Consider the following 25,109-nt stretch of genomic DNA (forward strand, 5'->3'; position numbering starts at 1 on the left):
AAACAGCGTGAATGCCCATTTACAGGGGAAATTATTGAATCAGTTATGGTCCATTTACAGCGTGGCATCTTATGCAGCCTTTATAAAGAATGAAATAGACCCAGATGGGTTGGCAGGATTTCTAAGCTGTGTCGAGTAGGAAAAGCAAGACGCAAAGAATAGAATATAATATGATACAATTTTTGTAAAACAAGGCCAAAAACCGCCTCTGTGAACTGGTATGATTACAGGAACATGAAGACAAGTGTGGGAGAACACACAGCAGATGATCAAAATGGAAAAATTAAAAGGGTGGGCTTCAGGGGAAGAGGCCGAGAAGGACTAGCTCCACGGGCTGGTGGACTGTGTGCAGGGCCTCGTGCTTAGAAGGACCTGGCCCTTGCTTGAATGCTCTGCTGTTGCCATCTTGAAATTCCTCATAATTTCTTGAACCAAAGACCCTGCATCTCCATTTTGCACCGGGCCCTGCAAATTACGCAGCTGGTCCTGGGACACAGTCACAGCCATGGAAGATTGCAGGAGGAAAAGCAAGCAATGAAGGTAAAAGGCTGTAGTTTAAAAATCATGTATGATATGATTCTATGTATGTAAAATTAGGTGTGTATGTTGATTTGAAAAAAATTAGAAGATATTAAACCTAAAGGGACTATTTATATGACTTGCCTAAAATAGAAGGTAATTGTAAAACTAAGCATACTAAAAACAAAGCCATGTTAGAGATGTTAAAAGACACATCGTCAGCAGGGTGCAGTGGCTCACACCTGTAATCCCAGCACTTTAGGAGGCTGAGGTGGGTGGATCACAAGGTCAGGAGTTTGAGACCAGCCTGGCCAATATGGTGAAACCCTGTCTCTACTAAAAATGCAAAAGTTAGCCAGGCATGGGGCGGGCACTGTAGTCCCCGCTACTCGGGAGGCTGAGGCAGGAGAATCGCTTGAACCTGGGAGGCGGAGGTAGCCATGAGCTGAGATCGAGCCACTACTGCACTCCAGCTGGGGTGACAGAGCGAGACTCCATCTCAAAAAAGAAAAAAAAGCAAAACACCACATCCTCATCAGACTATCTGATAGAATCAGAAGGAATGACAGAACATTGGAAAAATAATAATAATTTAAACTTTTATTGCCACGTGATTCAGTGTTATTTAATGCTAACTTCATTCACCACCTGAAGTTATACTGTGTGCCCCTGAAAGTCTTCTCTAATTGTGCCCCATATTCTGGAAAGTGATGGAACAAGACAGGGAAGGGATGGAGGGGAGCGGTTGGTTTCAGAATAGGAGAAGAAAAAAGGTTGGGAGCCCCGACTCCAGCCCAGGAAGGAGGCGGCTTTTTCAGGCCAGCCCCAAGCAGATGCCCCCGAGTGGGACAGGACCTCCGATGGGGTAGTCTGAAGAAGACTCCGGTGGAACGGGCTGCGAAGGAGACTGTAAGCACAGGAAGAATGAAAGCACAAAAGACCTGCCTTGTCTGGAATCTGAGAAAACGGGACACTGATACTCCTGTTGTGTCACCCAGGCCCCTGAGATGTCCCACGGGCATCTGAGAGGTGAGGGACTTGTGGAGAAAGGAGGCATAGACATCGAGGGAAAGCTGAGCCTCCCGCTGGCCATCCCAGTGTCAGAGCAAGCCTGGTGGGAAAACTTTCACTCCCCAGACTGCCGCCCTGGCCATGCCCAGTGACCAGTGTCAGGTCAACACCAGCTACAGCTGAGGTTATTCTCTGTCCTCCGGCTTTGTCAAAGGTGCTGAGGAAAACGCGGTTGCATCCTGAATGCTAGTTGAGTGGATGATGGATGAAGAGATGCCGTACAGAACCAGAGGCAGGGTGGGAAGGGCCGATGGAAACACGGAGGTGGAATCTACAAGCAGTGTAGCCAGGTGCATGTGTCACCTGCTAGAAGTACAGTTTAAAAAATAAAAACAAAAAAAAGCAGAAAGTGTTTGCAAACACAGATGCCAACAGCCTCAACAACAGCAGCAAACCAGGCCCTTTCGATCCAGTAATTCCACATCTGGAGACCTATCCTAAAGAAAACTATCTCAAGTACCACACTACCTGGAGACTAAAGTCCATGCTTTGGAACTAGATGGTTCTAGATTCCCTTTTCCATCCATTGGAGCCCCAGAATGCTGTGATGTGCTGGTTTTTAGTTTTTAGTTTTTCTTTTTTGCGATAGAGTCTTGTTCTCGCTCTGTCGCCTAGGCTGGAGTGCAGTGGCACGATCTCGGTTCACTGCCACCTCCACCTTCCTGGTTCAAGCGATTCTCATGCCTCAGCTACTGAGTAGCTGGGGTTACAGGCGCCCACCACCATGCCTGGCTAATTTTTTTTCTTTGTATTTTTAGTAGAGATGGGGTTTCACTATGTTGGCCAGGTTGATCTCGAACGCCTGGCTTCAAGGGATCCGCCCACCTCAGCCTCCCAAAGTGCTGGAATTACAGGCATGAGTGCCCAACCCTGTGCTGTTTCTGATAGTATAATAAAAATAAACAAACAAAAAAAAACCCACCAAAAAAAAAAATCCAAACTGGAGACAACCAGATTGTCTAAAAGTGATTGGGGAGTTGGTTAGAAAAACATAGCACATTAAAAATACTTGCCAAAAAAAAAAAAAAAAAAAATTTACAGAGAGTAGTTAATGATACGGGGGTAAGTTTATGCCACAATGTTAAGTAGCAGAAGCAGAATACAGGGTTGTGTTATAAATATGGCTGTGCTCTCCCCTCCAGTCCCCGTCCTCACCCCCAGCCAGGTTTCAAGCTTCTGAAGGTTTTCCAGGACCCAGAGAGAGCCCGAGTTCTATCCCCCATTCTGTCCTCTCACTGTATTCTGAGATTTTTTTTTCTTGTGGGCCCAGTGACATTTAATTACATAGCTATCCTGGTCATGAACTGTTTGACAACCATTGGCTCACTAGATTCTAAGCATCACCCCCATATACCCGGCATCTTGCACAGTGCCTTGCCCTGGAAAAATGCTAAAAGAATATCAATAAATAAAATTTAATCTCTACTACAGGGAAAGAAAATACATGCCCACATGGTATTAATAAGTTTTCCTTCCTTCCTTCCTTCCTTCCTTCCTTCCTTCCTTCCTTCCTTCCTTCCTTCCTTCCTTCCCTTCCTCCGTCCCTGCCTCCCTCCCTCCCTCCCTCCCTCCCTTCCTTCCCTCCTCCCTTCTCTTTCTTTCCTTTCTTTCTGTCTTGCTCTGTCACCCAGGCTGGAGTGCAGTGGTACGATCTCAGCTCACTGCAACCTCTGCCTCCTGAGTTCAAGCAATTCTCCTGCCTCAGCCTCCCAAGTAGCTGGGACTACAGACATGTGCCACCATGCCTGCCTAATTTATATATATTAGTAGAGACTGGGTTTCACCATGTTGGCCAGGCTGGTCTTGAACTCCTGACCTCAGGTGGTCTGCCCGCCTTGGCCTCCCAAAGTGCTGGGATGACAGGCGTGAGCCACTGCGCCTGGCCTGTTTTCCTGTTTTCTTTCTGCCTTGTGTTCTACTTTTTTCAAATGTTCTATATCAAATAAAAATTAAAGGTCTCCAAATAAATACACAGAACTTTTTTCCTGGGGGGACATGTGAGCTAGCTTGAAGTACGAATACAACGAGCTTTAACACTGACTACCCAGTCACCCTGTTCCACTGAGCCTGCAGAGAGCACCTGGGCAGACAGTGTGGCCATGTCAGCCAAAGCCATACTCATTCCCAGGGAAGAAATGAAGAGCTCATGTGGCCGGCAGGTCACAGTGTTTTTTCTCAGAAAATGTCAGCATTGTTGGGAGCACAGTGCAGGGGGTCACTGGGCTGGACATCAGGAGATGAGGGTTAACTTCTATCATTAACTTGCTACATGACCTTGGACGAGTTCTTTCACTTTCTGGCCCCATTTTCTCACTTGCATAATGACAGATTGATGAGATTTTGATCTCGTCCAGTCCTTACATTCTTTGATTATAATGAGATAAGATATGTAATGAAAGACAACATCTATTGAGCACTTACTGTATGCCCCATAGGTGATAGCTGTTATCTGTGTGCATTACATGAACTAGCAAATCCTTACAACTACCCTAATGAGGTGCATACTACTAATATCATCACCCCAGTGTCATCACGAGAAAACTGAGACATAGAGAGCTTAAGTAAATCACCCAAGGTTACCCAGCCAGTCAGCAATCAAAGCAAGATTTGAACCTGGACAGTCTGGCTCTAGAAATCACCCTTTTAACCACTACAGCGTGCTATTTTCAGTATGCTGTCAATATAAATGGGAAATCTGTCCTACACAGTCCATTCATCATCACAGAAGTGGGTCCATAGTACACGAAGTACTCATCTGTATAAACGCAGGAGAGGAGCCTACAATGGAAAGGCTTAGAGATCACTCAGTCCAGCTGGGAGAGAGAATTGTATGTTGCTGGGCTGTCCAATACAACAGCCACCAGCCACGTGAGGCTGCTGAGTACTTGAAATAGGGCTCGTGCCAATAAGAAACTCAAATTTTCGGCCGGGCGCGGTGGCTCAAGCCTGTAATCCCAGCACTTTGGGAGGCCCAGGCGGGCGGATCACGAGGTCAGGAGATCGAGACCATCCTGGCTAACACGGTGAAACCCCGTCTCTACTAAAAAATTCAAAAAAACTAGCCGGGCGATGTAGCGGGCGCCTGTAGTCCCAGCTACTCGGGAGGCTGAGGCAGGAGAATGATGTAAACCCGGGAGGCAGAGCTTGCAGTGAGCCGAGATCCGGCCACTGCACTCCAGCCTGGGCAACAGAGTGAGACTCCGTCACAAAAAAAAAAAAAAAAAGAAACTCAAATTTTCATTTTGTTTAATTCAATTCATTCCTACTTAATTTACAAAATGTTTTCCATTGAAGTTTAAAGGCATAATCAATCCAATCATTGGAAAACTTTTTCAAACAGCTGGAGTAAGTTAGATACGTGATTCTCCTTTTTCAATTGTAGCTAGTATGAAATCTAAATACGGATTGAATATTTTTGATGAAACTTGAGTGTCCAAATTGAGACGCGCTTTAAGCGTGAAGTACAGGTTGTGTCTCAAAGGCTTAGTAAGAAGAAAGAATGTGAAGTATCTCGTTAATAATTTTTTAATTGATGTCATGTAGAAATGATATTTTGGATATATTCGGTTAAATTACATATATTATTAAAGTAATTTCATCTGTTTCTTTTTACTTTTTTGAAAAAATGCAGCTGCTAAAAATTTATTTATTAATTATTTTTATTTTATTTATTTATTTATTTATTTATTTATTTTGAGACAGAGTCTCGCTCTATCACCCAAGACTGGAGGGCAGTGGTACAATCTTGGGCTCACTGCAACCTCCGCTTCCCAGGTTCAAGCGATTCTTTTGCCTCAGCCCCCTGAGTAGCTGGGACTACAGGCATGCACCACCACGCCTGGCTACTTTTAAAATATTTTTAGTAGAGATGGGGTTTCACCATGTTGGCCAGGCTGGTCTTGAACTCCTGACCTCAGGTGATCCACCTGTCTTGGCCTCCCAAAGTGTTGGGAGTACAGGCATGAGCCACCATGCCAGGCCAAAAATTTAAAATTATAAATGTGGCTCACATATTGGCATCAGACCGTGCTGTATGGGGGGAAGGTACACAGGCCTTGCATCCAAAGGCTTGGGCTGGAGTCCAGCTCTGTTCCTTATTAGTAGAGTGACCTTCGGCCAGTCACTTTGCCAGTCTGAGCCTTAGATTCTCATCCATAAACTGGAGTTAATAATGCTTCTCTCAGAAGGCTTTTTGTCAGCAAGTATTTTGGCAGAATTATTGCAAAATCTGAGGCCCAAGGGAAGAGTATCCCCAAGGCCCACGGGGAGGTCAGGCTCCCAGTGCAGTGCAGTGATCTCCCAGATAGCCCAGCTGCTGCTCTGGAGCACTGCCAGAACAGGGCAGGGTCTGCCCCTCTGCAAGACTGGCACCAGGCCCTTGCCACTAGTGTCCCCGAACCTTGGGAGAGGCATGCATCCTGCTGACCTGCAGACCACCACTCGTCTTATATAAGAAGACTGGCCTTTGTGTCCTGAGCAGTGATGACACATGCTACATGAACCCTGGTTGGCCTGCCTCCTTAGGCCCTGGTTCAGGCTCCAGGTATTCAAGTGGAACAGGACTGGTTCAGGGAGCTGTCCAGAAACACTCACCTGCCCCTGGCCCAGTGGCCGGGCAGCTGAACTGGTGTTCCTGGTTTGTATGGGACATTTGAGAAGCAGCCAGATGGACTCCTAGTTTTCTACTCCCAACCCACAATGATGGGAACAGCTACCTATCTAGGGCATCTGGGGTCCAGAGTGCAGAGGGATAAGGGAAGGACGTTGTGATGCTTTCTGCTCTGATAGGAAAAGGGGAGGCCCCAAGGCACGTCGAGCACCCATCACAAATCTGGCACAGCTCAGCAGTAATGGCTGACATTCATTCAGTATGACTTAATTATCAAAGTAAGATCACGAGATGGGGAAACTGAGGCACAGAGCGTTTTTTTGTTTGTTTGTTTTGTAAGCCTAAGATTACACAGCTAGAAAATGGCCAAGCTGGGAATTGAACCCAGGCTGTCTGCTTGCAGAGACCACATTCTTAACCATGCCACTCCCCGGGGTTGGAAACCAGCATCCTGATTTCTGCATTGGTGATCATGCCAAGGGCAAGAGGCAGGAAGTTTTGACAACCCCGGAGGCTTTCCAAACTCCTTTCTCCTCTGCAAGGGTCAACCAACACTGAGCTTAGAAACGATAACCCACCCTTCCCCGCAACGGTGACACAACTCAGAACCCAAGATCCCGGGACTAATTTCCCAAAAGACCCCAGACTCCAAGGATAAGCAACAACCAGGAGACCTTCCTTCTCCAGGGCAGGGGGTCCTGGGTGGCATGTGTCATCCCACAGCCCCCACAGCAGGGAAAAGATGAGACTTAATAGTCTCACCTCGCACTGCCCCCACCCCTTCCCTACTTGCTGTCGCATATGGGGCTTGCTCCAGCACTGTGCAGCGCCTGAGGATGCACAGGCCAACTGGGAGAGGAGGGCCAGTGAATTTAGGGGAGGAAGCTCTGAGTGAGAGGGTGCTGGAACTGTCGTAACTACTTTCTTTTTAGAAATGCCCTTGGTGTTGTTAATGGTGAGCAATCAACAAAACAACTAGAAAGAAAGGAATGCCTGTAATTCCATTAAAATTAGAAAGATGCTGGCTGGGCGTGGTGGCTCACGCCTGTAATCTCAGCACTTTGGGAGGCTGAGGTGGGCGGACTAGTTGCGTTCGGGAGTTCGAGATCAGCCTCGCCAAGATGGTGAAATCCAATCTCTACTAAAAATAGAAAAATTAGCTGGGTGTAGTGGTGCATGCCTGTAGTCCCAGCTACTCGGGAGGCTGAGGTAGGAGAATCGCTTGAACCTGGGAGGAGGAGGTTGCACTGTGCCGAGATTGCAGCACTGCATTCTAGCCTGGGTGACAGAGGAAGACTCCCTCTCAAAAAAAAAAAAAAAAAAAAAAAAAAAAAAAAAGACGCATGTGCTGGCTCATGCAAGTAACACAATTCAATTAGGAGGGGATACCTGTGTTCAACCTTTGAGGGGACTTGGAGAGGCTGTGACGCCCGGTTGGGCTGAGTTTACTTTGTCAAGAAACTGCAGCTGTCGAGGGCTCAGTCATACAGTGCTGTCCTAGCCTGCAGAGGTGATTGACTGCAGTGACTAGACCAGCTTCTACCCACTTGGCTCTCCGAGGCCAGGAAGGCTAGGGTGACTTCTCTCCCCGGCGCCCAGAGGAAAGTCAACAGTTCGGTGCTTTGGTATTTTACATGTGCACTTATCTCCCGAATACCTGTCCCAGTTCTTAGCACGTGGAACAAGTTTGGCAAATGTTAATGAAATGGAACATCGATCAGTAATAAACTCATTTCTCAGCATTCAGGAGAACATGGCTCATGTGCTCTCACTTTCTTGGGAGAGAAAGAGAAAGAGAGTATTATTTGGTGTTATGTTACAGGATTTTGGTTTGTTTTCACACTCCCCGGTTATACCAAAGCAGGGCTTGGGGACTCAAATAAAACAAGACAGAGAGAGATGGCAGTAAAGGCTCAAAGAGCCCCAGCCCCAGAGGACTGCCGGTCACTCAGGTCAAAGAAATTCAGCCTTTTTTTGGGAGGGGGGAGGTGGGTAGGGGAGGGGGACGGAGTTTCACTCTGTTGCCCAGGCTGGACTGCAGTGGCACGATCTCGGCTTACTGCAACCTCTGCCTCCTGGGTTCAAGCAATTCTCTTGCCTCAGCCTCCTGAGTAGCTGGGACTACAGGTCTGTGCCACCATACCTGGCTAATTTTTTATATTTTACTAGAGATGGAGTTTCACCATGTTGCCCAGGCTGGTTGCAAACTCCTGAGCTCAAGCAATTCACCTTCCTCGGCCTCCCAAAGTGCTGGGATTACAGGCATGAGCCACTGCACCTGGCCAGAAATTCAGCATTTTTAACTCTCTTTTGCCCCCATGTCACAGGACAGACGATGTTCACCTGCGTGGTATCTTCCATGCATGCCCAGGTTTCATCTCCCCTCCTCTCTGTCACCAAATCCAAGGGGAAGTAAAAGATAACGTTTCCTACTCTCCTCTGTAAAAAACTAAAAAACTTAAAGATAAGATCAACACGATTTAGTAGGCTTTGAGGTATGTTCAATTGCTGGGACTCCCCCTCCTTCTCTCCCAAGAAAGTGAGAGGGCGTGAGCCACCTTCTCCTGAAAGCTGAGAAATGAGTCTGTTGCCGGCCTGCATTCAGTTCCATGAACATCTGCTGAACTTGTTGAGTATGCTGGGAACTGGGGCAGGTATGATATGAGGGAGATGAGTGTGAGCAGGATGATCGGGGGAGCAGGAGATCCCCGGCACCAATTCATCTGTGTAACAGCCTCCATTCTCAGGAAATTCATCTTTCATGATTTAGACAGGGACTCTGGGGACAGATAGAACAGTGATCTAAACCCATCTCTGCTGATCACTGGCTGTGTGACCTAGGGAAAGCCACTGAGCCCAGCTAGGTTTCATCTTTAACCTGGCACTGGGCATGATAAATGAAGCGAACTGAAGAAGAGTGCATGGGTGGGTGATCTATGTAAAAAGCTTAGGACGCGGTATATGGCAGCTGTTGTTATTTTCCTCCAACCTGAGGCTTTTATCTTTTTTCCCTCATTTGGTCCTTGGTGGCTATGGGATGGCAGCTGGCTATTGATTCTACATTCCATCCCAGGCAGAAAGATGATGCTGACAGCTCCTTAGCCTTCTTTTCTGCAAGGGGGTGACTCTGGTTCTCTGAAGGCTGCATTCTCTCCTCCTCACTCCTCACCTTTCTTGTGAACCTTATCAGAGCTGCTGCAGGCTCACAACTTGGCTGTATCCTTCCCCAGCTCTGCAAATACCCAATGTTCCTAGAGAGGAGATGTGGGCTATAGTTGCTGTGGTAACAGGAGTTCCTCTAAAAGAAAAGGCTCCTGGGGTCCTGGCTCCAAGGCTGACTCAGGCTCCCGTGCCAGACCGTGCCTTCTTTCCAGCTACCAGGCGGTAAAATGAGAAGGTCTCATGGAGGGTTGCAAGCAGCTCAATAAAATCCCAAGTGATAAGAGTAGGGATTTGGCTCCAAGAGAGCACAGCAGGCCAGAAACACTGGCGTGTCACCAGCCCCATCTTCTTGATCCCCCGCCAGACTTTAGACCACTGAGAGGAGGAGAAGAATGTCCAGGTGCCTCTTTTATTTATTTATTTATTTTTATTTTAATTTTTTTAAATTTTTTTATTTTTGGAGACGGAGTTTCACTCTGTCGCCGAGGCTGGAGTGTAGTGGAGTGATCTTGGTTCACTGCAACCTCTGACTCCCAAGTTCCAGTGATTCTCCTGCCTCGGTCCCCCTAATAGCTGGGATTACAGGTGCATGCCACCATGCCCGGCTAATTTTTATATTTTTAGTAGAGATGGGGTTTCACCATGTTGGCCAGGCTGGTGTTGAACTCCTGACCTCAGGTGGTCTGCTCGCCTTGACCTCCCAAAGTGCTGGGATTACAGGTGTGAGCCACGGTGCCTGGCCCTCAGGTCCCTCTTTTAGAATTCCCATTCAGTAGGTCTTGGTTGGGAAAAAACCGTCTACCATATCATAGGCATCAGAAAGAACACTGGGTTGAAATTAAACATGCCTGGGTTAGAAATCCAGCTTCTTCCTTACTATAGTGTGACCTTGGGCAAATCTCTCCATATGCCCAACTTGCCTTCCTCACCTCACAGTTACATATATTTAAAAAAGCCTCACAAGCTGGGCATAGTGGTTCACGCTTGTAATCCCAGCACTTTCAGTGGCTGAGGCAGGAGGATCGCTTGAGGCCAGGAGTTTGAGGACGGCCTGGACAACATAGAGAGACCCTATCTCTACAAAACAAATTTAAAAATAAAAAAATGAGGCTGGGTGCTGTGACTCACGCTGTAATCCCAGCACTTTGGGAAGCCAAGGTGGGTGGATTGCTTGAGCACAGGAATTCGAGACCAGCTTGGGCAACATGGCAAAACCCCGTCTCTACCAAAAATGCAAAAAATTAGCTGGGCATGGTGGTGCACACCTGTGGTCCCAGCTACTCGAGAGGCTGAGGTTGGAGGATCACTTGGGCCGAGGAGTTTGAGGCTGCAGTGAGCCAAGATCGTGCCACTGCACTCCTTGGCGACAGAGTGAGACTCTGTCTCTCTCTTTCTCTCTCTCTCTCTCTATATATATATATGAATATACATGAATAAATAAATAAATAAATAAGCCGGATACATATTTGTAGTTCTAGCTACTGAGGAGGCTGAGGCAGGAGGATCAATTTAGCCCAGGAGTTCGAGGTTGCAGTGAGCTATGATCGTCACTGCACTCCAGCCTGGGCAACAGGGTGAGATTCCACCTCTAAACCGAAAACAAAACAAAACAAAAACCTCACAGGGCTAAGGTAAGATTACCAAACACAACCCCAATACCCGGCCCACGGCAAATGCCCAAGATCCTGTGGAATCAATGACTATAGCTGCAAATATGTGAAAGATGAATATGTGTGCATATATGCATCGTAGATGGAAAAAACAGATTAAAAACAACATATTCAGATGATCATAGCCTTCTAGATATAATGTATAGAAAAATGGCTGAGGAGGCCAAATGCGGGGCTCACGCCTGTAATCCCAGCACTTTCGGAGGCCGAGGCGGGCGCATCACCTGAAATTGGGAGTTCAAGACCAGCCTGACCAACATGGAGAAACCCTGTCTCTACAAAGAATACAAAACAATTAGCCAGGCGTGGTGGCACATGCCTGTAATCCCAGCTACTTGAGAGGCTGAGCAGGAGAATCACTTGAACCCAGGAGGCAGAGGTTGCAGTGAGCCGAGATTGAGCCATTGCACTCCAGCCTGGGCAACAAGAGCAAACTTCATCTCAAATAAAAAGAAAGGAAGGAAGGAAGGAAGGAAGGAAGGAAGGAAGGAAGGAAGGAAGGAAGGAAGGAAGGAAGGAAGGAAGGAAGGGAGGGAGGGAGGGAGGGAGGGAGGGAGGGAGAAGTGGCTGATGATATGTCATAGATTTCAGGAGGCTCATACTTTGATCTGAAAGCTACACACTTTTGTATAAATCACAGACAACAATATTCACATGCAGATGTGTGCAGGGATATTTTCTGCAGAACTGTTTGTAACAGAAGAAAAGTAGAAGTAATCTAACCGTCCATCAGCTGGAAATAAACAGACTGTATTGTATCATAGGCTGGATTATTCCCATGAAGGAATGAACTAGATGCATATCTACCCACTTGGTTAGATTTTGAAAACAATGAGAAAAGTATAATAAGTTGCAGAACAATATGACCAGTAGGGTACAATTTATATAAAATATAGCACATGTCTCAACACCATCCATTGTGTATGGAGACGTTTTTTGTGTAATAGGAGTATAAAAATGTGAGAGAAAAGGGTACACACACCACACTTTGGACTGTGTGTTCTAGGGAGGAAAGGATAAGAATTCCAGCCTGGGCGACAGAGCGAGACTCCGTCTCAAAAAAAAAAAAAAAAAAAAAAAAAGAATTATTTCAACAGTAACAGTATCTGTATAGTTTTTTTTCTTATTAATACAGATCTGAGCAAATATGGCAAAAGTGTAAACATTTTCTAAATCGGGGTGGTGAGGATGCATTGGGTTCATTAAAACATTCTCAGGCCAGGTGCAGCGGCTCACGCCTGTAATCCCAGCACTTTGGAAGGCCGAGGCAAGTGGATCACTTGAGGTCAAGAGTTCAAGACCAGCATGACCAACATGGTGAAACCCCATCTCTACTGAAAATACAAAAATTAGCCGGGTGTGGTGGTGTGTGCCTGTAGTCCCAGCTACTTGGGAGGAGGCAGGAGAATCACTTGAATCCAGAAGGTGGAGGTTGCAATAAGCTGAGATCGCACAACTGCACTCCAGCCTGGGTGACAGAGTGAGACTCCATCTCAAAAACAAACAAACAAATAAACAAACCCCATTCTAGTGCATTTCTGTGTGTTTGCAATATTCCTCTCTAACAAAATGTCTGGAAGATTCTACTGGAGGCTAGTAACAACAGTTATCTTTGAAGGTAGCTATTGGTAAGTTTTTAAAGTTTTTTTTTTGGTATTTTCTTTTTTTTTTTTTTTTTTTTTTCCTGAGACGGAGTCTCGCTCTGTCGCCCAGCCTGGAGTGCAGTGGCCGGATCTCAGCTCACTGCAAGCTCCGCCTCCTGGGTTCATGCCATTCTCCTGCCTCAGCCTCCCGAGTAGCTGGGACTACAGGCGCTGCCACCTCGCCCAGCTAGTTTTTTGTATTTTTTAGTAGAGACTAGCCAGGATGGTCTCGATCTCCTGACCCCATGATCCGCCCGTCTCGGCCTCCCAAAGTGCTGGGATTACAGACTTGAGCCACCTCGCCCGGCCTTTTTTTTGTATTTTCTAAATTCTGTACTATTTTCACTAAATACAATTTTAGTAAAATAAAAAATAAAAACAGAAAAATTTTTAAATAAAAGCATATATGAAAAACCTTTGTAAATTGTCCGAGTCATATCAATGCACCCTGCCAATGATTCTTGTGCTCTTCTCTAAGTAAGAAAGCCATGGATTTTTATAGTTTTAAATTCTTGAATCTCCTTAACAATGCTCAGAAGTAGGCACGGTTGTTATCACCACCGTGCAGGTGGGGAAATGTAGGATTCAAGAGACAAGGAACTTTCTTGGACAACAGAGCCCCTAAGAGGCAGAGCAGGGATTTGAACCCAGAAAGAGGGTCTCCCGGGCTCTGATAAACACCTCAGCATGTGCTGTGAATGCTCAACAAATTCTAGTTACTCTTATTATTAATGGAAGCCCCTAGAGCTCACTTTACCTCCCCCAGCATTTCTTGAGCCATGCCCAGGGCCAGGCCCACGCTGGGCTCTGCTGTGGAAAGTAAAGATAATAGAGCCCGTGGTCCAGCCTGGCGGTCAGGCGTTAAGAGCTGACTCAAATCCCGTTCCTCTGAGGTAGGTGCAGAGGCAAGAGACATGCTTGAGGAACTTGGAGGAGGGACAGGGCTGCTCTGCAAGTTGTGAGGCTGGTAAGTGAGTCCAGGAAGGTACTGCAGGGGAGGTGCCCTTTGGACCAGGACTTGAAGGTCAAGGAGCATTTCACTGAGGCAGATCCACATTTCCTGAGGACTTCCTCTGTGCCGAGTGCTTTGCAGACGTTGCCTCATGGCTACCTTGTGAGGAGGTGCTATTATGAAACCCATTTTACAGACAAAGAGGCTCAGAGAAATTAAGTTCCTAGCCCACGGTCACATAGCCTGACATTGACAGAGCCAGAATTCAAATCCAAATTTGAATTTGTTCCCCAGATTCACTCTTTCTACTCTTCAGGCGCCCTCAACAAGTGTAAAGAGTTAACAAGGCATTCTAGGGAGAGAGCACAGCTCGAGCAAACACCTGGAGGTGGGACAGAAGCTGGTAGGCCAGGCTTAGACACTCAAGGTATGAAATTCAAGAACAGAATTCCCCAGAGCATGGCCCTCTGTGCAAAGGCTGGGCTAGGTTTCTGCAGGCTGGGAGGAGGAGGAGTGAAGGCTGAAACTGCTGAGCTCTCAGCGATTTTCCAGGGGGCCTGCCCCCACCCACTGGCTCTCAGGAGGGGCCCTGGTTCGAGGTCTCCCAGAGCTGCAGCAGCAGCAGTTTTAGGGTGAATAAAGCTTGTGTGTGGGCAAGGGGTGAAAATCCTGCCCGCTCCAGGGAGTGATGCTGAGACCTTTCCAGGGTGGCCTAAAGCCCCCGAAGAGAAAGCCCCCTTGAGATCAGACATCCAGAAGCCATCAGACATCATCAGCATCCATCCTTGGAAGGAAACACAGCCTCTCCCGAGCAGGTGGGAGTGTGGGCTGGGCTGGGACCAGAAAGTCTCTTTGGGGCATCAGGGACAGGCTAGGCTCACCAGACACATGTCCTGTGCCCATCCATATCCTAAGAACAGCCCCCTCCTCACCTACCACTCACCTCCTCTCTTTAAATAAATCCAGATTCAAAGAGAAGCTGGGGGAGGCACCGGGGATGTTCAGACTGATGCTTCGTGGCCACCTTGTGTCCTTAATAGCTGGGGGCTGACAGTGGCCAAAGGCCACATGGATTCATGTGGCTCAGAGTCCCACTGGATTCAGGGATTCAAATTCAGGAAAAAAATATGGGTTCCCTGGAAGGAAGGTAACATCTGAATGCCCACCATGTGCCCCAGCTTTACGTAAACAGCACACACTCTTTTATTCATCTCTATGAGGAGCCTGTGAAGGCTCAGTTTTCCGGATGAGAAAACTGAGGCTCCGCAGCATGAAATGACTTGCCTAAGGCCACAGTTACTAAGAGGTGGAGCGAGACTTCCGGTCTCTCTACATCTGATCTCATACTCTCAGCTATCAGCCCAGATGACTGTCCCCTACTCCTCTCCACAAGTCGTATAGGATGCTTCTGAGGTGGCTCAAAGTCCTTTCGAGTTCCCATCTATCTTAACCCTTAGTCAGGGAGATGCCACTCATTCACTCCATTGTCTCAGCTAGGCTCTGGGCCAGGCCCCATGCCCTGGTAGAAGATACAGATGCACTCCTAGTTGATTATGAGCTGTTGTAAGTGCTATCCTCGGGCTTGGAACAAAGTACTCTGAAAAAAACAAAGTTAGGATAACTCACTCCAAAGAACAGGGGACAATTGGGAAGGGTTTTAGAGGATGAGTAGGAGTTCTTCGGGGTAAGAAATCAATGGAAAGATACCTCTTTCCAGGCCTTTGCCAAATGACCTGAGAGATGTAGCTTGCGTCTCTCCAGAGGATGAGTGGGCTAGGAGCAGAGATTAAGCAGGGCAGTGACCCACCTCTTCCTCCATTACCCGCCACCACACACACACACCACACACATGCATACGTGTACACACACACGCCATACACACACTACATACATTGCTATGAGTAGCTGAATTGTTCCCCTCTTCTTAAAACAGTCCTAATTTCCAGTACCCCAGAATGTGACCTTATTTGGAAATAGGGTCTTTATAGAGGTGATCAAGTTAGCATGAGGCCATCAGGGCAGGCCCCAATTCAATATGACTGTTGTCCTCACAGAGGGGGGCCATTTGGACACAGGCACATGCGCAAAAGGAGGATGCCATTTTAAGATAAGGCGGAGATTGGGATGATGTTTCTACAAGTCAAGAAATGCCCAGGATTGCCAGCAAGCCACCAGAAGCTCAGAAGAGAACAGCTCCCCTCTCCCAGCCCTCAGACGGAACCAGTCCCACTGACTCCTTGATCTTGGACTTTGAGCCTCCAGAACTGTGAGACAATACATTTCTGTTTTTTGTTTGTTTGTCTGTTTTTGAGACAGAGTCTCGCTCTGTTGCCCAGGCTGGAGTGCAGTGGCACCATCTCGGCTCACTGCAACCTCTGCCTCCCAGGTTCAAGCGATTCTCCTGCCTGAGGCTCCTGAGTAGGGATTACAGGCACTTGCCACCTCACCCGACTAATTTTTGTATTTTTAGTAGAGACAGGGTTTCACCATGTTGGCCAGGCTAGTCTTGAACTCCTGACCTCAGGTGATCTGCCCGCCTCAGCCTCCCAAAGTGCAGGGATTACAGGTGTGCGCCACCGTGCCTGGCAGAGACAATACATTTCTGTTGCTCTGGCCACTCAGTTTGTTGCAATTCTAGGAAACTAAACCACAGGTGAACCTGCAACAAAAGCTGCCTCCAGGGCAGGAGCTGGGAGCTGAGAAGAGCTTCTAGGGCATTCTGGATTAGGGGTGTTGAGAGCGGGGTACCGTAAGGAACCCGTAAGAGGGAGAGATGTGTCCCTCTTTCACTTCCAGATGCCGTAGAGTCTACAAACCCACAAGGGTTTCTCGGAACTGAATTTCAACGTTATGTTGACATGGTTAGGGCTGAGGCAGCCCCCACAGACGCGGGTGATGAAAAGTTCCATAGAGATCTTCAGGGAAGGCTTTAGCATCTACCTAGAGCGCAAAAGCTGAAGAGTGACATGGCCACACCCATTTTACCTCAGAGAGGTTTGGGAACTTGCCCAAGGTCATGGCGGAAGTGGTGGAGCCTGGAGTCGAGGCTGGTCTCAGAGCCACCTGCCAAGTGTGGATCAACACCAGCCCGGCGCCCATCAGCACACCCACCTTCCTGCTGGTGAGACTGAAGGCCCGTGACGCTCCACAGACTCAAAAACTTCCTCCTTCAAGAACGAACAGCCGTGTTGTGTGAAGGTGCTGGCTGAGACTTCTCTCTCTTTGCATTCCTTCTAATGTGGTTGTTACACCGTTTTTACAATAAGGATGACTAATGTTTACATCACATCTGAATTTTCAGCTAGCATTGGGTGGGAGTGATACTGAGGGTGAGTAGAATGGAGGGCAGCCCTTATCAGGACCTTGGGTAAGTCCTTGCTTAAGGACTGTTCCAAGGCCTCAGTTTCTCCATGGTTAAATGGGTGGGCTGGGCCTATCAAATCCTTCCACCAGTTAGCAAAATGCTTCTCAAATCAGGTCTGAGTCAGAAAGACAATTTAAGATATAAGATTAAATGGAATTGAATCACGCAGTAAACAAATTATTCCTTTTCCAATTGTTCTGCCCTGTCTGCCTTAAGGAGAAAGTCTCATTGTGGCGCTACTCAGTCTTTAATACCTAGCACTTTTTTTAAAATTTTATTTTTGCAGAAATGGGGCCTTGCGGTGTTGCCCAGGATGTTCTTGAACTCCTGGGCTCAAGCAACCTGCCTGCCTTGGCCTCCCAAAGTGCTGACAGGACAGGCATCAGCCACTGAGCCTGGCCATCTGACGCTTGGTAATGAATGGAGAGACAGCTCAGGCTTGGGCAGCAGGCTATTTAATGACACTTATGTTTTCAGAGTTTTCTTTGTTTATATAGATATATTGTATTTACTTAAGTAGTACTGGTTTGAGATACGTGGTAGTGATAGAAGATTTCTAAGTTCAGATAAACTTAGGTTTAAAAAAGGAGTGGGTGGCCGGGTGTGGTGGCCCACACCTGTAATCCCAGCACTTTGGGAGGCTGAGGCGGACGGATCACTTGAGGTCAGGAGTTTGAGACCAGCCTGGCTAACATGGTAAAACCCTGTCTCTACTAAAAATACAATAATTCGCCAAGCATGGTGGGAGTCATGCCTGCCTACAGGTAGTACAAGCCTGCCTGTAGTCCCAGCTACTTGGGAGGCTGAGGCAGGAGAATCACTTGAACCCAGGAGGCAGAGGTTGCAGTGAGCCAAGATGGCACCATTGCACTCCAGCCCGAGCAACAAGAGTGAAACTCAGTCTCAAAAAAAAAGAAAAAGAAAAAGGAAAAAAAGGAGTGGGTGTAAGCTTCGGCAGTACATTTACTGAAACTGGAATGGTACAGAAAAGATTGGCGTGATCCCTGTACAGGTATGACACGCGAATTCATGAAGCATTGCATATCTTTGTTTAAAAAAAGAATAAAAAAAGGAGTTGATGTAAAGAATTGTTAAGTAATGGTATATGCATATAGGGCAAATTAAATCACATCCTTCTACACCTAAAACTCTCTGATGAGCTCCCATTGCCCTTGGATTAATTCCAAACTCTATGATCTATGCCCTCAAGCCCTGCTAGCCTCTCCAACTCCATCTCCTTCACTCCTCCATCCGTCTGAAATCAATCTCATTCCTGCCTCAGGGCCTCGGCCCCTGCTCCTCTCCCTGCTGGGAATGTCCTCTCCCTGATCTCAGCATTCCCAGCTCATCTCATCACTCAGGTCTATATCCCCTCTGAGGCTCTGCCTGGGTCTCCACTGCAACCGCTCTCAGTCCCCTTACTTTGCCTGATTGCCCTTGGTGCACATAGCCCTCTCTGAAATGACCCTATTTTTAAAATGTGTTTACTTTACTGGTCTATTTTTCCCATTAGAATAGAAACTTCTTGAACACTGGGACTTTGTCCCATATCCTCAGTGGTTGAAAAAAGGTGCCCAAAACATAATGTAGTTCAACAAATGAATGGCAAAATTGTAAAGATGGAGGGAGAACCGGCTCTAAGGTGGAGAGGTGCTGACCCAGACTCCAATATCCGAGGTGGGGCAAGACAGCAGCCACCAGAGGCTCAGTGGAAGGGGAGCTCAAACCTTGGCCTCATTAGCACTAGCCTGCCATGCACTGAGCCACCTGCCTCCCTCCCACTGAGGCAGCAAAGAGAACCAAGTCAGCAACTATTAATGCAGAAGGAATAGTGGAATTATAACATCACCACCGGGTGACTATCCTTATAATAACTGATTCCGGCAAAAATCAATAATAATGTTACAACTAGCGGGCAAAGGTTTGAGGAAGATCAAGATATTTACATATTCTCAAAGAATCTACCCACAAGATGCATGTTGAATACAAAGGGGTAAATTATCTTTACAGCAGAGAAATCTAGCAGACAACACGTTAGCCAAGCAAGTTAGACCACCAGAGAGGGGACAGGGCAAGCCCACGTGCCTCCTGATATGATTCACTGGGAAGGACAAAACTTGCTTCTGTGATATTCCTGCCAAAGAGGCACGACTTAAATCGAACCACGAAGAACCATCAGACGATCCAGATAAGGGCCGTTTTACAGCATAACTGCTTCTATGCTTCAAAAAATCAATGTCATGAAAGAGAAAGAAAATCTGAGAAATCATTCCAGATTCAAGGAGAATAAAGAGATGAGAATTAAACGCAGCATATTGAACAAAATTTTCTTTTGTCTTAGAAGATATTGTTGGAACCACTGGCAAAATCTGAATAAATTCTGTCGATTATCCAATAGAATTGTATCAATAGTAATTGCCTAGTTTTGATAAATGTACTGTGGTTATGTAAGAAAATGTCTGTATGCAAAAAAGAAAAAAAAACAACACACATGGGGGTATCTAGGAGAAGGGGACATTACAATTTCTCTCAGTTTGTGGGGAAAGCAATAGAAAAACAGACACATTGAAAGGAAATAATAAAGCAAATGTGGAAAATTGTTAGCAGTTGGAGAGTCTGGGGAAAGAGCATGTGGAAATTCTTTGTATTGTTCTTGCAGCTTCTCAGTAAGCCTGAAATTAGGCTGAAATTAAACGTTAAGTGAAAAAACCGGCCAGGTGCAGTGGCTCACGTCTGTAATCCCAGCACTTTGGGAGGCTGAGGCGGGAGGATCACTTGAGGTCAGGAATTCAAGACCAGCCTGACCAACATGGTGAAACCCCGTCTCCACTAAAAATACAAAAACTAGCTGGGTGTGGTGGCGCAGGACTGTAATCCCAGCTACTCGGGAGGCTGAGGCACGAGAACCGCTTGAACCCGGGAGGTGGAGGTTGCAGTGAGCCGAGATCACACCACTGCACTACAGCCTGGGCAACAAGAGTGAGACTCTGTCTCAAAAAAAAAACAAAAAAAACAAAAAAAAAAACAGTTAAGTAAAAAAACAAAGAGAAGGCAGAGCCTGAGGACTGGAGGAGCCACTGGAGGGGCTGGGCAGAGTAGCTGCATGAAGCCAGCTCCTCACTGCCCAGGGTCACCTGTGTTCCTGTCAGACCACGTCAGGCCACACTGGGCCATAGCAGTCCCCTGCAATCTCTCTAGGGGTGGGGGTGGGGAGTTAAGCCTGTGCCTGGTTCACACAGGCCCCGCCAGGCCCTGCTGGGCGGGCAGTGTGGGAAGAGGCCCTGGGAAGAAGGCCTGTGGCCTGGGCTTCTCAGCCCTGCTCCAAGACCCTGGGGCATGTCGTTCCCCACTTCGCACCTCGCTTTCCTCCTCTGACAAATAGGAGATGGCTGGCAGCTCGCTGGGGTTTCTTCCAGCTCAGACACTGTCATGATATTTCTAGAATCCCATCCTGGCAAAGCAACACATTTCTTCAAGGAGCTGAATCCACTTGGCAACTGTGCATCTTTTAGTTTGGCTGAAGGAGGGAGGGAGGGAGGGAAAATGAGAGCACACCAGGCGGAGTGGGGAACGGGCCTCCTCCAGGCCTGGGGGGCTTCCTCAGCTGTCTCCGCCCCCGGCTGCTCCCGGGCACCCCTCCTGAAAGAGGTGAACACCCTAGCAAAAAGGCTACTGATCCTCCCTCCAAACCCCAGTGACCGGAAGTGGCTCTGCTCCCAGCTCTGTCAGCAACTGGCGGCATTACTTAAGCTCTCTGGGCGTCCGTCTGCCCTTCTGTAGAATGAACAAAGTCATGCTTGGCTTTGCATCTGACTCTGAGGACACAGTGACTTCATCTCTGCGTTCTCTCTGCCACAGCGCTCAGCACATGACTCCAAGTCAGAAGTGGGGCCTCAGATGGGACTCCCGAGACACCCCAAGAAGCCCCTAGCCCCGACACCCCTCGTCATTCTTACAGCCCATGTCCCCACAAGACCCTAGTCCCCGGCCCCAGGCACGGACGCCCCCCCCCCGTCCCCCCGGGCATCTGCTGGCACCTCCTGGAGACCTCAGCCCAGCTCAGGGTCTTCATGGAGACTGGGGGTGGCCTGGACACTTATTGGACGGACTTTTGAGTGTGCCCCCACCCCCAGCACACGGTGAAGACCCACATGGGAGACCCTCCCATACAAGTGAAAACGGGACCACATTCCTATGATAGGGCCATCTCCCTATCTCTCAGCATCTCCCTGGGACCAGAGACCCAGCCCCGGAGCTTCCTCCTCAGCCCTGCCTCCTGCCTCCTGCCTCCTGGCCTCTCTCAGCTGCCATTTTCAGGCAGAAGGCGGTCGGGCTGCAGGAGCCTACAAAATGGAGGGTGGGAAGCTGGGCTTCCCTCTGCCTCCCTCTGTTGTCCCTGAGAGCGCCTCCCCGGCCCCAGTTGGAGTAGCAGCGGCGGCCACAGCTCTCTCCTAACACCCTAAGGAGCCTGGCATTTCTCCAAGCATGTCACCGCCAGCATCTAGAGAGCCCCACACAGCCCTGAGCTCCCATTAGCCCTGCTTTACAGCCGGGAAACGAAGGCTGGGCATGGCCACTCAGCCCGAAGGAGGAGAGCTCAGGCTCCACATAGTTCCAGGACAGCCCAGCTCTTGGTGGGTGAGGTGAAAAGTCCCTGGGGGAAGGGCGGACCTTTCCTGCAGGGGTCTTGAGGTGGGGAGGGGTCCCCGGCCCAAACCCTACCCAATTCCCGGGCTGGGAAAAAGCACTGAGTTTGGAGTCATGAGGTCAAAGCAAGTATCTGTCATCTATTAGTGGTGCGATCTAGGAAGAGTCAGTCTCTCTCTCTGAGCCTGCCCCTTACTCAGTAAAATGGAAGTATTAAACAGTAGCGCATACCTCCTAGGGCTGTGACGAGGGGAAGGCAGGTTTACATATTTGCAGAGTGCTACACCGGAGGACGTGATCCTCGTACTGCCTGCCTAACACTTGTAAATGTACATTTTATGGCTCACCTTCCATGGGCCGGTCCCCGTGCTTGGCGCTCATGGAATCCTCATGGCACACCAGTCTGGGTCAGGAGGCAGAAAAGAGCGTGGACCTCAGCTCCTTTGGGAATTTCGGTCCTGCCCACCCAACGTGACCAACAGGACCAGCAGGGCTGGCTCGTCAGCACCTCCCCTCAGCCAGCCCCTCACAGGCTGTCCCACCTCCAGGTTTCTGCTCAAATGGGTCTCTCTTTCTTTTAATTAAGTTAATTAATTATTTGAAACAGAGTCTCTGTTGCCCAGGCTGAAGTGCAGTGGTGCAATCTTGGTTCACTGTAACCTCTGCCTCCCAGGTTCAAGCAATTCTCTTCCCTCAGCCTTCCAATTAGCTGGGATTACAGGTGCCCCACATCCCCCCAACCACACCTGGGTAATTTTTGTATTTCTTAACTAGAGACGGGGTTTCACCATGTTGGCCAGGCTGGTCTCGGACTCCTGACCTCAAGTGACCCGCCCTCCTTGACCTCCCAAAGTGTTAGGGGTTACAGGCTTGAGCCACTGCGCCCGGCCTTCAAATGGCTTTTTTCTGAAATACTTTTTTTTTTTTTTGAGACAAGGTCTTACTCTGTTGTCCAGGCTGGAGTGCAGTGGTGAGATCATGGTTCACTGCAGCCTCACCCTCCTGGGCTCAAGCGATTCTCTGCCTCAGCCTCCCGAGTAGCTGGAACTACAGGCATGAATCTCACACCCGGCTAACTTTTTAATTTTTTGTAAACATGGGGGTCACACTGTGTCGCCTAGGCTGGTCTGGAACTCTTGGACTCAAGTGATCCTCCCACTTTGGCCTCCCAACATGCTGGGATTACAGGTGTGAGCCACCAAAAAGGGCTGAAATCCTTTATTCCCCCTTAACTTCTTATTTTCAAACTATGGACTCACAAGAAGTTGCCAAAATAGCAAAGAGAAATCCTGGGTACCCATCAGCCAACTTCCACAGTGGTGACATATCATGACATGGATTTCAATTCAACATTAGCCACCAGCCTGGGACAAAATACATAACTTTCCGAACCTCAGTTTCCCCACCCATAAAAAAGGGGTGATTGTCCTCATGTTGTCAGGGTGGAACAGCATACGCATAGCTGGTGCTTGGAGAACATTAAGTCCCCGGTAATGGGTGGTGGTTGCAGCTGTCACTGGATTGCACCTGTTGCCACACCTATCCCAGGTTGGTGCTGGTGTGTCTTACCACGACACTATAAACTGTTCAAGGGCAAACCTTCATGTCCCATGGCAGTGCCAGCACAGGGCCTGGTACTCAGCAGATACTGAGTGAATAAGAAAATATGGAGCCTGGGCCGGGCTCAGTGGCTCACGCCTGTAATCCAAGCACTCTGGAAGGCTAAGGCGGGTGGGTGGATCACCTGAGGTTAGGAGTTCGAGACCAGCCTGGCCAAAATGGTGAAACCCTGTATCTACTAAAAATACAAAAAATTAGCTGGGCATGGTGGTGGGTGCCTGTAGTCCCCTTACTTGGGAGGCTGAGGCAGGAGAATCGCTTGAACCTGGGAGGTGGAGGTTGCAGTGAGCCAGGATCATGCCATTGCACTCCAGCTTGGGTAACAGAGCGAGAATCCGTCTCAAAAAGAAAAAAAAAAAGAAAACGAAACAAAATATGGAGGCTCCTGCCTAGCAAGCTCTCCCCTGGCTCATGGTTCCTCTTTAATTTTGCCTTCCTCCTGGCCCCGAGGTGCATGGCAACCCCCAGGCAAACCCCATGAGGGCATGCCATGATGAGGGAGGCAGCCCTCCCTCTTGATCCCATCTGTTGCTAAGACTTCCAGGGGGCCCTAGGACCTCAGAGGTCCTTCAGGGCTGTTCCTAGACTCAGTGGTGAGGCTGCAAGGCTAGGAGTTGGCATCTAAGGAAGAAACCCTATACTAGAATAGAGCCCACAGGGCAGCTGGCTAGACACAAGCCAGGCAACTCCCACACAATGGAAAAAGCACCGGCCTGCTGGCTGGGAGACCCAAGCTCAAGTCCCGACAAGTCTCTTAGCCTCGCTAAACCTCAGTTTCCTCATCTATAAAATGAGGTCGCCATGTGGGTGACAGAGCTCATTGTGCAAACAGCACTATGTTAACCGCCAAGTCCTGTATTCACATAGGCAAGGGATTATCTTTGGTCTTGCTGTAGAGCATTTATAAGCTAACATTTCTGAGCCCTGCATTTTGTTCGGCTATTTTCAGATACATCATCTACGTTAACTTGTACACTTTGGTGAGCTGGAGATTTTTATCTCTAGCATGCAGGCAAAGAAACCACCCTGGGGCCATGCAGAGATGGAATTCAGAACCCACGTCTGCCTGGCTCCAGAGTCCATGATTCTATAGGACAGGATGCCGGCTGGGGTTGATACTGTGCCCTTCCTAGGGCGAAGTGTCTAGTGGCTGGATCTCTGCTCCATATAGCCAGGTGCCCTGCTCCATAACCTGTAAAGCCTCAAGGAACATACATAAAGTACAAGCATGTTTAGGCTGGGTCCTTAGTGTGCAGTTTACCCAGTTTTCCAGGAAGGAAACTAGGGCCAGAGAAAGGAAGGAACTTGCCCAAGATTCCCCAGCAAGTTAGGACCAGAGCTAGTTCTCAAAGTCCACACCCACCTTACTCCTCCTCAAGGTTCCTTCTCCTCCCCAGGCTGCAGGAGCCCAGTTTCCCAGAGCTGAATCAAGGGACATGAGCTTGGGTGCCCCGCAACCTCAAGGCTCACTGGGAAAATCCAGGGACTTCCCAGGGTGCTGGGGAGCCCCAGATATGGGGGTCTCATGTCCCCCAGGCTGCTGAGCAGTCAGCGTCCCCAGGCTCGGTCTTATCAGGGGACACAGTGCCCACCCTCTTTGTCCTTTCTCTGGATCAGTGTTTCCAAAGCACAGGGCACATACATGAAACTATGCAAAATGATTTAGTGATTGACTTGGCATTATCTACCACTATCCTGCATGGTGAGGAAGTTACGCATGTTCTTTATTTGCCTGTCAGCCTTTCTAATTACAGACTTGGAGGAGGAAATCTCCCATGGGGTTAGTCGCTAAAGTCTCTCTGACATCTACAACCCTCCCTTTTTGGGAAAGCAGCAAATGCATCTGGCTAGC

At 48.3% G+C, this 25,109-nt stretch overlaps 1 protein-coding gene and 1 non-coding gene across 19 annotated transcripts in view; one reads left to right on the forward strand and one right to left on the reverse strand.

The window, feature by feature from the left end:
* The window catches only part of CD6 (CD6 molecule), a 49,989-nt gene that overhangs the window by 18,144 nt on the left and 6,736 nt on the right, over positions 1-25,109 (reverse strand). For 2 of the 18 annotated variants that reach the window (XM_077962761.1, XM_028833377.2), the window contains exon 2: positions 21,985-22,040. The exons of the other annotated variants lie outside the window; for them this stretch is intronic. In XM_077962761.1, the coding sequence (XP_077818887.1) occupies positions 21,985-22,018 (34 nt within the window). In that variant the 5' untranslated portion in view covers positions 22,019-22,040. The remainder of the gene's footprint in view (positions 1-21,984; positions 22,041-25,109) is intronic. 18 annotated transcript variants of the gene reach the window in all.
* Positions 17,935-18,039, forward strand: LOC114672490 (U6 spliceosomal RNA). The gene has a single exon (XR_003722903.2). It is a non-coding gene; the product is annotated as a U6 spliceosomal RNA (small nuclear RNA).

Source organism: Macaca mulatta, chromosome 14 (assembly GCF_049350105.2).
Source record: "Macaca mulatta isolate MMU2019108-1 chromosome 14, T2T-MMU8v2.0, whole genome shotgun sequence".
Classification (NCBI taxonomy): Eukaryota; Metazoa; Chordata; class Mammalia; order Primates; family Cercopithecidae; genus Macaca; species Macaca mulatta.